General features: G+C 38.8%; 1 protein-coding gene across 2 annotated transcripts in view; it reads right to left on the bottom strand.

Moving 5' to 3' along the window:
* NR1D2 (nuclear receptor subfamily 1 group D member 2) overlaps positions 1 to 12,521 on the bottom strand; it is a 29,459-nt gene that overhangs the window by 14,532 nt on the left and 2,406 nt on the right. For both annotated transcript variants that reach the window (XM_054692744.1, XM_037525157.2), the window contains exons 2-4: positions 4,663 to 4,932; positions 3,502 to 3,590; positions 1,535 to 1,679 (exon numbers count right to left, since the gene is read on the bottom strand). In XM_054692744.1, the coding sequence (XP_054548719.1) occupies positions 1,535 to 1,679; positions 3,502 to 3,590; positions 4,663 to 4,720 (292 nt within the window). In that variant the 5' untranslated portion in view covers positions 4,721 to 4,932. The remainder of the gene's footprint in view (positions 1 to 1,534; positions 1,680 to 3,501; positions 3,591 to 4,662; positions 4,933 to 12,521) is intronic.

Below are 12,521 nucleotides of genomic sequence, written 5' to 3'. Positions count from 1 at the left end.
TGAAGGCTCAGTTCTTAAGAAGGCATGTGGGATTCAGCTACCCACATCCATTAACGTTAATGGAACCTAGAAGGTAGAATCACTCCCTGAATACATGACCTTTGTCAATTTATTTTCATAACCTTATTCACAAGACACAACTATTAAATGATCTGCCCTTTCCTCATCTGGTTTCTTAAAAAGTAAAGTCTTAAAGGAAAGAAATAATACACCTATAGAAAAACAGTTATTGCAAAATAAGCTTGCAGGATTTTAATTAAATTCAACAAAATAAAGATGAAATCATTAATCCTCCATTCTTTTAGCCGCTAGTCTTAGAATGTGTCCTACCCCTAAGGGAAAGAAAAGTTTTTTTCTAGTCTAATACTTCTACAGAGATAATAAAAATTCAATATATCCACCCAGCAAGAAAGTCTTACTTATCTAATTATATACTCTAACATTATCACTGTCACAGACTAACAAGTTTATCATGTCTCACACTCAACTTCTACTCTCTCCTTTACAACCATGGCCATTTTTATTCTTGTGGGGCAATCACAATATCTATCAACTATGGATTAGTATTTCTAGTCCTAAAGAACACATTTAAGAATGTTAAAACTTCAAAATATCACTGCTGAAATCCATTATTCAAGAAACTCCTTTTGCAATACTGTATTTCTGAACCCATAAGATATCAGAGTAACCTAAGGGACTACTTAAATGATCCTTCCCTAGATAAATATGGGGTTCTGTTCTTAACAATTCTTTTTTTTTTTTTTTTTTGTGGGACCCTCGCCGGTGGCCGGGGATCAAACTCTCAACCCAGCGCTTAACCGCTGCGCCACCAAGGGAGGCCCTCTTAGCAATTCTTAATCAACCCTAATAAACTAACCCTCTAAAAACTAATACCACTCATTTATGTTACTTAGAAAACAATGAGTCTATCTAAGATGTCCATAAGCATAAGAGTCAAATCTTGCGATGATTTCACCCACAGATAATACTAGTTGTCCCACAAATTTCTACAGCTTTTATTTTCCAAGGAGACAGATCATGCCAGAATAGAGCAATCACTTCCACTCTAGACCCTAATGATTCTTTCAATTTTTCATCTCTTTTGATATATTCAGAAACTGTGTCCTGAAAGCACACTGTCATCTCATGAGTGAGAAATAAGTCACATAAAGAAAAATGGGTTCCTCTGTAATGCTAAGACATCAAGAGGAAAAAACAATATTCCTATATTTTTTTTAAAAAAATTTTTTTTTTCAGGGGGGCAAAGTATTTGAATTGTATAGGGGGAAAAATGGATCTTTCTACAAGAAGTAAAAATAAGTGAGCCAAGAGCTGTTTCTGCAGTAATGATGCTAAAATTGAACTTTAATGAATTTGGCATCCTGAAAGGCATCAAAATGTGTTTTCTAAAATCTGCATCACTCTAAGTACAAGAGGGCTTTTGGTAACTGGCTTATAGCTCTGGTTTATGCTGAAGAATAAAAATCAAGCTTCACACGCTTTAATAAGAGCACTCCTTAAACAGGGAACATACCATCTCTTGACATTCCAACAGACAGACACTTTTTGAAGCGACACTGCTGACATCTGTTCCTATTCATTCTCATTATAGAACAATTTTCATTCTTCAGGCACTTCTTATATTGTATGTTTTGCTGAATGCTTCTCCGAAAGAAACCCTAAGTACAAAAAGAAGATGCATCCATCCATTTGAAAACATCTAGATGAACTGCTTAGAGCACTCCCCCACCCCGTATCTAACTAGCCAGTGTAATACCAGCTACCTGCAAAATAATTTTGGCTTAAAACAGAGAGAAACAGAATACTGACACAGTTTAACTGGATTCTTACCAGTATTAATAAACACGTAGGCCTACTAGACAAATAAAACTCTTCTTCCTTTTGTCTTTGCCAAAGCATGCTTTACCCTGGTGCTCACCCCGACCTAGAGCCGCATTTTCTGGGTCATAATTTTAATCACAAATTCCAAATCTTTTAAGATATGAATGACTAATTCTTAAAGACTTCACAAAGAAATTATTCCATAGCTATAATTCCCTCTTGAGAACTAAGGATTACATTAGAAGAGCTTGGTCCTTTTCTGGATCACTGCCTGCTGACACCAGCAAGGCCTACATGTTCCTGGCTACCTGTCAACAACAGGTAGTGCCCACCTGTGTAAATGTGAGAAGTGTCACATCCATAGACCAACTAATGACCTAAGGAAAGAAAATTCACAGCTAAATGGCTGCAAAGACTGCCTTTACTACAAACAACTTAAGTACATGCTCTGTGATCTGCCTTCAAAGATCTCCTGCTTAATGACTCCAGGGAGAAAAGAAAACTCAAGAACACAAATAGCAAAGTTATTTTAAACTGTATTTTTCTTCAATATCATATAATTAACCATACATTTCATGAATCTATATGAATAACCATGGGATACAGTATTTTGTATTTTATTATTGTGTACTACAATTCTACATGTAACTAGGGTACTACTACAAGATCTGAGCCAGGGTATACAGGGTATAAAACAACTATGTGTATTTATGGAATACACAATTTGGTTCATTTGCTCGTGCTTTTGTTTCTCTAGCTATAAAACAAAAATAATGTCCCAAAATTACTTCACATTTTTGTAACATGACTTTTGAAACAGTGGGAAAGTGCTACATTTGTATAAAATACTAATTTTGTGACGTGACCCAACCATTAAGATCTACCAAATTCACAATTCATTCAGAGTCACCCTAGAATATTTCTTCTTAGATCATGTATAATCATTATCTTGCTCACCCACCATATCCTGCCAAACTGGATTCCTGCTTCTGGCATTCAGTCAAAGAACAGTAAGAGTACATGTCTTGGCTATGTTAATTTTTGAAACTCAGGAGAAAGGACTGTGCCAGATTAGGGAGAAAAAGATTCTCTGGATGTAAGTAGGAGGCATAGACTATCGCCTCTGGAGTATCTGACCAACACTCTAATATTCAACTAAACTTATAAATAGACTGAACTTTGCCAAGTGCTCAATTTACACTCAAGATTCTTCTACTCAACATAACTTCTGAAGATACAACACCTTTTAAGCATCTAGAAATTATTCCCACCTCCTAGTACCTGACATGTCAGAATGTCCAAGTATTGGATGAGGACTATTCAAAGTTGGGTTTAAACTAAGTTCCAATCAGGCAGTAATGCCTTGTCCATTTTGCAACCTGCTGTTTTCCCACCACCTAGAACAGTGCCTGCACATTCATGACAAATATTTGTGCATTTAGTTTCATACCATAATTATGTTTGAATAAAACAGTAAATTCTGATCAAATATTTTTAATAAGAAATTTCACTAAATTAAAAATACATTTCTCAGAACAAGTTATGTATACAGACTTTAAGAAATGCTTAAAACTCTAAAAGAAAACAGCTGACTTCTCTTCTCCCAGGTTATCTTCAATCCCAGGACCAGTAACTTAAAGAAACAAAAGGAAGCTTTACCTTACAGCCTTCACAAGCATGAACTCCATAGTGGAATCCTGATGCCACATCCCCACAGACTTTACACAGTAGAACCATGCCACTAAATTCTAAGGCACAAACAAGACATAAAAGTGAAAATCTAGAAGAAAAGCTTCAGATATTTGTTTTCTTTCCAATTGAGTAGTTTATTTTGTTCAACAAGTAAATAATTTAAAAAGGCACAATCTACTTTTATAATATAAAAGAAAAATCTATGCCAATGTTAACAATTCAAAAGAAATCATAATTTTCTTTTAAATATAGTTTAGTTTATGGGACTATTAAACTATCTCAGAGAGCTGGATTTTTTTCCTTTCCTGATGACTTTAAACATACACTGAAATTTTGTAAACCTAGAGTTACTTTACATCAGTTATTCAAATATAACTAAGAAAATAATTCTTTGGATAAAAATTAAGAAGTCAAACAGACAAGTCAAACAATAAAAGGTGCAAACAAATGATCAGTTCAATTCAGACTTCATAGGTCCCAGCCCCTATACCTTCATATTCTCTAAGGGATACCAATCCCATTACTCATTTACAGCTTAGTTTCCTAATCCCAAATGTTCCTAGCTGCAAGTTCATGAAAGTAAACCCCTTTCCACACCAAGTAAGCACAAGTTGGGGACTAAGGGCACAGACCCACTGCAATAGTGTAATACATGTAATAGAAGCAACCCTGTATAAAGAGGGCCAGCCCAAATCCATGGATTCAAACAATGACATCCAAGTTTGGCTGAAACTGCAAACGAGGAAATCCCTTCTGCGTAAGTAGACCTGCACAGTTCAAGCCCTTATTGTTCAAGGGTCAGCCACATTGCTGTAGAAACCAAATTCAATATGAGGAATCCAAAAGGAAGATGACTGAGAACATGGTAAAGGGGGTACTCTCTGGAGGAAACAAGGTCAGGCACAATACACAACCACATTATCTTGTTTTGAATCAGCTATGACAGCTTTTTAACTTGTAACTTTTAAAGTCATCACTGAGCTCTATCCTAACTACTGAATTATCATTACTCAAAAGGAATGAAAATTAAATCTAAAAATATAGTACTCCCCCACATGAAAAATGGGTAAAATAAGCACACCCTGAAATTACTAGCAACAGTATTTAGAGAAAACTAAAGCAGCTTACTTGTCACTCCACTATGACTCTTGGTCATCCCAGGTGCACTCGATTTGCTTGTTTTCATAGAACAATCTATTCGATCATTCTTCAAGATGCCTTCAATGTTAGAGACATCACCATTTTTGGGATTACCGTTGTTATCAGAATTAGAGCTATTTGGAGAAGATGGAACTGAAGAGGAGGAGGAGGACTGGAAACTGTTCTCAGAACCCTCACTGTGACAAGAGGCAGGACTAGAGGCTGAGCTGGAAGAACTGATATAAGCAATCACACCTCCTAGAAAAGAGGGGGAAAATCAGATAGTTAGGTACACAATAGTATGTATTTTCCATTTTTTGCAAATCTAAACAGTCAAGGCACTAACTTACAAATGGCAAATGATTAAATTCTGCTTACCCCAAAAGTAAAAAAGTAACATTTCTTAATATTCTCCCTGCTTGGGCCTCCCCAGTGGCACAGCGGTTGGGCGCTGGGTTGCGAAGCTGCCCGCGGCCTCTGCGGTGCCGGTTCGATCCCCGGCTGCTCCCCAGCCACCAGAGGAGGATCCCGCATGGTGCGCAGACCTCTCCTGCCGCCCGCTGCTCCCCTCAGCAGTGTACTTCGGTCCTTCTGCCTGTTCTGCTCCCTGCTCTGGCTCTGGTGAATTCTCTCACCCTCCCGCGCTTCTGACTGTACCCAGTGCATGTATAAACAAAACAAACAAACAAATGAATAAATAAATAAAACATGCCTCTATTAAAAAAAAAAAAAAAGTTAAAAAAAAAAAAATATTCTCCCTGCTTCCACAAAGTTCAAATGGCATATACTTTCCACTGATTTAAAATGAAGGTCCCAGGGCCTCCCTGGTGGCGCAGCGGTTGAGCGCTGGGTTGCGAAGCTGCCCGCGGCCTCTGCGGCGCCGGTTCGATCCCCGGCTGCTCCCCGGCCACCAGAGGAGGGTCCCACATGGCGTGCAGACCTCTCCTGCCGCCCGCTGCTCCCCTCAGCAGTGTACTTCGGTCCTTCTGCCTGCTCTGCTCCCCGCTCTGGCTCTGGTGAATTCTCTCACCCTCCCGCGCTTCTGACTGTACCCAGTGCATGTATAAACAAAACAAACAAACAAACCAGCAAACAAATAAATAAAGCATGCCTCTATAAAAAAAAAAAATAAATAAAATAAAATAAAATAAAATAAAATGAAGGTCCTCACTGGTTTCAATATCTGGGCACATGCAAATCCATGAAGTTTTTGATTTTCTAATTGTCTCCTGGAAGGACTGAAAAAGCTTCCTGCAGCAACTACATAGCTTAAACAAAATATTGTTTTGTGCAGAAATCTGGCTCTGATTCTCTCGTTGCGTCCTTAATTATACCTTAATAGGACAAAATTCTAGAAACAATGAGTTCATCAATTACCTCCCCCCAGTGCTTGGCTAAAACATAGGTTAAACAAGACCAGATGTAACATTTGGACTCTGGATAAAGTATTTTACCTCAAAAAAGGGAAACTTTTATAGCTGTTGTTCTTAAAATCTTTGCCTTTTGATAATACCCAAAAACTTAATGACTATTCACTTAATCCAAGTTGCACTTGCTCCCCCTTCCCTACCTAGTTCTTCATTGGACTTGCAGACACACTCATCTCTAAGCAGCATTTAAGGAATACTGATTTGTTCTTCTGACTAACTATTTAGAGTAAAGGTTAAAGAGGCTAAAAGGAAGAATGCACCCTGTAAGAGACTAAGGTAAGGCTGAAGCTAATTCCCTCTTCTGAGTTACTCTCAAAACACTAATCACAACTTCACCAACATAACCTCCACAATCCCAATGAAAACTGGCGTTGATCTCTTAGAGAAAACTTACTAGGTTAGGAAATAGCATCTAAAATTATTGGTACAATTTCAAACTTCTACCCTCAAAAAGATAAAATGTTGCAAGAGTGACCACCTGGCCAAACATGTTTTTCCAAATCCCAGGCCAAACAAGTGATTCTGATCTTTTCTGCCAAGGTCTACTATGGTTTCTTTTCCCCTTCCCTCTATCAATAGCAAACATTTATTGGTTTTTTCAACATGCATTACATTCAGAAGTTATCTTTCTACCATCATGTCCTGTTCTCTTATCTAAACCTACTATTTGTTTCCATCTATTTCTCACCTAAACCACAAGTAACAAGGTGTAACAATCTCTCTTAATTCTCTATACAAGCTTCACAGGTAATAAAGTTATCATAAATATTTTTTAAGGCCTACTTCTCTGCCTTTGTGAAGTCAACATCTAACTACATGGACAGATCCCAAGCAGTATAAAACTGAAACAGAAAGGACATTTCTGACAACAATCTATGTAACTCTACTGAGTAGTAATAGAATTTTGCCACTCTGCTAAAGGAAAAAGACTCCCCAATCTTTTTCAAGTAATTATTTTTTAAGTCATTAAAAAGGGGGGAAAACTCACAAAGCAAAATGCCAAGGCCAAAACAATTCCAAAGCACCGAAAGACATTTCCATTTACAGAGAAGAAAAAACAGGCAGAGGAATTTTCAGTCACTTTCAGTGTCACATCTGTCATGTCATATCATGCTGAAGTTCGGAACAGTTATATATTTATGTACTAATTACTCCAGGCCCGGAAACCTCTGAGAAGTAAAGCACAACCACAACTCTCAGAGAGTTGGATTACAACTCAGAAAAGAAGTAAAACAGGTGCCTACTATGTCAAGAAAAACTCAACAGTGTTCATCACATACATATTTAATATGCATAAATGCAACTAAGAGCACCTGAGCTTTAAAGACAAAAAACATGAGATACCCACTTTTCCATTCATTAAATTTATGTGCTTGGCATCAACACTTAGAAGTGCTGAGGTTGGAGGTGTGAAAATATATTTTCTATAGTCTGACTCACTTCCTAAATGCTCTCTGGGCATGTACTTATTAACTGCCCACAGTGAAGCCAGGACTTTATGATTAATATTTTCCCCTGCAATGTGGCCTCTATCCATAAGCAAGTCTTTCTCCAAGTGTAGTCCCTGGCTTCATCATCACTTCACTATCTATTAAAAATGCAAATTCTAAAGCCCCACTCCATAGCTACCAAATCAGAAACTTCAACAACCCTCTTGATGGTTCTGATGCACAATAAAGTTTGAAGTTGCCATAAGCCAACTATTTCATCTGTGCTCAATGGAAGAAAAAGCAACAAGGGTAATTTTAGTAATATGATTCTCATCTATCAAGGATTTTAAAATCTGAAAGGTCCTAAGGAAGAAAAGTTCCCAACTTTGAATCTGTTCTCATTATCCAGAGATAGTATGTGAAAGACATATCATCAGAACTACCAGTGCTTTGGGCCCTGCCCAAACTAGAGAAGACCCTCCCAGAAATAAGTATCCTTAACAAGTATTGCCAGAGATTCCTTACACACAAACTAACCCACAGTTTTAAAAACAGTTGTTTCCACTGGCATATAGCTCCTTGAATACTCTTAATGCATCCTGAATCCAAAGAGAAACAATTTAAACCTGAAGTCTATCTAATGTCATGTTTCTGGGTAAAACCATTGTGCCATCTTCAGTTCACATTAGAAATTCCAGGTGTTTGCAAATTGTTACCTATTTTACACTCCTCTCCACTGAGAATAGGCTACAAAGAAAAATATTATCCTCAGTCTTCAATGAATTCCCAAAAGAAGGTCTCATAGCTGTTTGTCTTTTTTTAAGTACTACCCTAGGTACTAAATTCACTTCCTGGCATCTCAAGAGGATAGACTTTGAGAAAATGATAGTTCTCCATCAAAGTAAGCCTTTCTAGGGACAGCATTGTGAGTCAGCCAATAATGTTCCCAAGGTCGTCTGACTACCTCAGTTTAAATATAAACTTTTAGAAATCAAAGCTCTCCAGATGGTTTAAGAAATGGTTAAAAGCACTGAGTGGGCAATGGAAGGTAAAATTCCTTTGCAAAAGCTCCTCCAAAATCAAATCTAAGAAAAATCACTGGGCTGTATCAATCCAGTTAAGATACAGTTCGTGTTTAGAAAGTTGAACCATCATTTACAAGAAGCATGTATATCAGGGACCATGGAATCAAAGATGACCCATTTACAAGTAGCTACATTCTCCAAGAAAGAACTCGTTACTGACTTAGTTGTCTTAGCACCTACTCTTGCTACCAGATGCCAATCTATTGAACTAATGGCTAGCAATCCAAATGGATTAAATTTTCATTTCCTAGAAGGCAAGGAGTACAGCTAGTAGCTCCTCAATCCCATGAAGAAAGTGAAAACTACAAGTCATCAGTACCTACTGAATGCCAAGAATGACCCAATTTCACATCTATTTTCATCCACACAAGAGCCCTGTGAATGGATGTCCATTATTGCATTCTACAGAGGAGAAACTCAGAGCTCAGAGCAGTCAGTAATACAGCTACTAAAGTGCAAGGGCCAGGGCTGAAAATCAAGGCTTTCTAATTCCAGTATAAAGGCTATTAGTCTCGCCAAGAAGACCTGGGCAATCAAATCACTTTCAATCTCTAAACCTGAGACATCTTCTATACAATGGGAATATATCTGCCAGTTATTACAATATTGAAGTGACACGGTGTTCATAAAAGGGATTATTAAATTACTTTTTTGGGGGGGTCGGTGGCACAGTGGGTTGAGTGCCGTGCTCTGAAGCTGTCCACATCCTCTGCAGCGCAGGTCCAATTCCTGGCCGGCCAGGGAGAAACCTAAATGGCATGGCAGACCTCTCCTGCCTCGCCCGCTGCTCCCCTCAGCAGTGTCTTCAGTCCATCCGCCTGTTCTGCTCCCCGCTCTGTCTCTGGTGAATTCGCTCATCCTCCTACACCTCTGACCTGTACCCCAGTTCTTGTATAAATAAAATCTTTTAAAAAAATTTAAAAAAATAAAGTGCTTTTTGCACATGTTTTGATGGTGAAGCAATAAAGGCAAAATCCTGAGCCAGCAAGCCTCAGCACCTCCAGAAACAGGTGGAATGTACTTCTTACATGCCTCAAGCTAAAATTAGCTGAGGCAGAATCTTCTCTATTTTTAGATGAAAGAGAGCCTGGAGCTGGGCCAAGTCCCCAGGCTAGGGCTTACCCAGTGGTCAAGTTCAGACAAAGCCAACACTCCAATTTTGTACTGCTGGGACAGCACGCACTATCCCTATATTACTGAGTTTTTCTTACCCCAATTTTAGGGTTGCCTATCATCAAAGTCTCCCATTCTCATTGCCAACCTATGCTTGAGCTCAAGTCATGACTGCACTTTTTTGCCTTGTGACTTCAGTTTTCTCATTTTAAAAGGTTATTATTAATTTCTACTCAGAGGGTGGCAGAGTACTAATTGAAGCACTAAACTTCCAATTGTGTCTTAAATGTCAGGGTTCCGGAGAATAGCATGGTCCCTTCTTGAAAAAGACTTCTAGGCCATCAAGGAAACAGCTATGTCAACAATCATTTCAGTGCAACGTGAGCAATGTTTTATGCAAATTACTGCAAACTGCTGTGGAGCACACAAGAGCAATACAGAGGTTAGAGATCAAGAGGAGTGTTTGCTTCAGCAGCACATATACTAGAGATCAAGGAGCGAGCGCAGTCAAGGTGACAATAAGTAGGGGCTTGCAGAATATGTAAATTATCATAAGAGGTTAAGAAAACAAACAAAATCAGGGCCTCCCCTGGTGGTGCAGCGGTTGAGCGCTGGGCTGTGAAGCTGCCCGCGGCCTCTGCAGTGCCGGTTCGCTCCCTGGGCGAGGGTCCCGCATGGCGCTTAGACCTCTCCTGCTGTGCCCGCTGCTCCCCTCAGCAGTGTATTTCGTCATGTCTGCCTGTTCTGTTCCCTGCTCTGGCTCTGGTGAGTTCTCTCACCCTCCCACGCTTCTGACTGTACCCAGTGCTTGTATAAATAAATAAATAATCTAAAAAATAAATAAAACGTGTAAAGTTTAAAAAAAAAAAAAAGAAAAGAAAACAAACAAAATCAGGACTGCAAAAAACTACTGATAATAAGTCTCATTTTTGTAAAACTGTTTTTTGTTTTCATGTAAGTTGTTGGGGGTGGGAGGGGAACCAAGTGTAATATCATGTGTAGGAAATGTTAGATCTGACTAACAACAAAATTAAAAAAAGAGAGGACTGATGAAATTGGGAGGCTCTGCTAACACCATTCCTTGCCCACAAGTATGACCCTATACCACCGCAAACTGAAGGGCCCATGTGCACAGGACAACCAAGTTTTACATATACCTTCAAATATTGTTTGAGCTTAAAACTATTACAGCACAGTAGTTAGCTTGGTGCTTCAAGTGGACTTTGTTGTCAAAATCTTACTCTGTCACTTGCCTGTGTAAGTCACTTAAATTTCAATCTGCTTAAGTCCTCATGGTCGAATGGTGACAACAGCACCTTCCTTCACAGAATTAATGAAAAGCGTAAAAATAGTAATACATGTAAAATGCTCAACAGTTACTGGTGATTATTTCATCACTATACTGGAAGAGTTCAATCAGAACAGTTCAAAAGAGACTGGGGCCTTCCTGGTGGACTAGGGGTTAAGGCACTATCACCACTATGGTCTGAGTTTGATCCCCAGCCATGGAGCTGACCCACATAAGGCGCAGCAGACCTCTCCTGTCTCACCTGCTGCTCCCCTTAACAGTGTTTCAGTAAATCCGCCTGTTTTGCTCCCCACTATGTCTCTAGTGAATCCTCTCACCCTCTTGTACCTCTGGCCTACGTCCCAGACTTCTATGCAAAAACAAAAAAACAAAAAAAACGAAACTAACTCCCTATTCTTTCTCCTTTCCTTCTATTTTGAATGTCATATGTTCCCAGTGCTTCCTCTGTAGGAGGAAGCATTTCCACACTACCTCCTAGATTCTGTAATCCCAGTGACTAATCATACAACTTCCAACTTCACTTTTTATTCTTCCTATTATCTTGCTTGTTTCTCTTTTCACATGAAGACTGTCTTACCCCTACCTCCCTCTGATGTCTTCTTTCAAAGTTTAGAGAAACACAGTAGAATACACATTTGTAAAGATAAAACTGGACTATGTGGAATACCTCCTTAATTTTAAAAATGAATTACAGTCATGGTATGAATTTTGTGCAGTGTGTTTTCATTTAATATGAAGAACCTGGTACACTCAATTAAAATCTGGCAAAATGTAGTTAATTTCTACCACTTCACTATTTCATATCTGAGTTAGTCACGGAAAGGATAGAGACACAACGCATCATGAATTCTAGAACAGTGAGATGAAGTGATCATGGCAGAATGTGTATTGATTAATATCAACCAAAAGGGAAGGTCTCAGGTGTGCCACACAGCACTGAACTTGGCCCCACCCTGGTCAACTTTCGCAACAATTTAAAGAAAGTTAAAAAGGAATGCTTTATCAAAGCACCCTCAGACAGAAAGCAAAAATTGTTAACATACTGGCAACAGATCAAGACAACTTCAACTTGGAAACAAAAAGAGAAAATTAAAGAAAAGTAATTGCAAATTCCTACACTTCAGGTCAAACAATTGTCTGCACAGTGGATAAAACCTAGCTTCAAAGTAGTTCAGAGGAAAAGGTGATTGCAAGGTTACTATGAGTCAGCAAAGCAATATGCCAGAAAAGCCAAGCCTGCCAGAGAACTCATTTGCAGCAGAATCCAAAACATGGAACTTGGTAACTGTCCAACCACTTCAGTAGGAACCTGTTCACATCTGGGTGCTACATCCCAATGGGGATAAGGATGATCTGAAAAAACAACAGAACAAGAACCGAGGGACGAATGACAACTGGAAATGGAAGAACTGGGGGTGGCCAACAATCATCCAAACCAAGGTTTTACAATGTGCAGCTCCAAAAGGCAAGATTAAGATGT

Source organism: Talpa occidentalis, unplaced genomic scaffold (genome assembly GCF_014898055.3).
Source record: "Talpa occidentalis isolate TD23 unplaced genomic scaffold, MPIMG_talOcc4v2.1 talOcc4.10, whole genome shotgun sequence".
NCBI lineage: Eukaryota > Metazoa > Chordata > Mammalia > Eulipotyphla > Talpidae > Talpa > Talpa occidentalis.
This window is presented reverse-complemented; position numbering and strand designations above follow the sequence as displayed.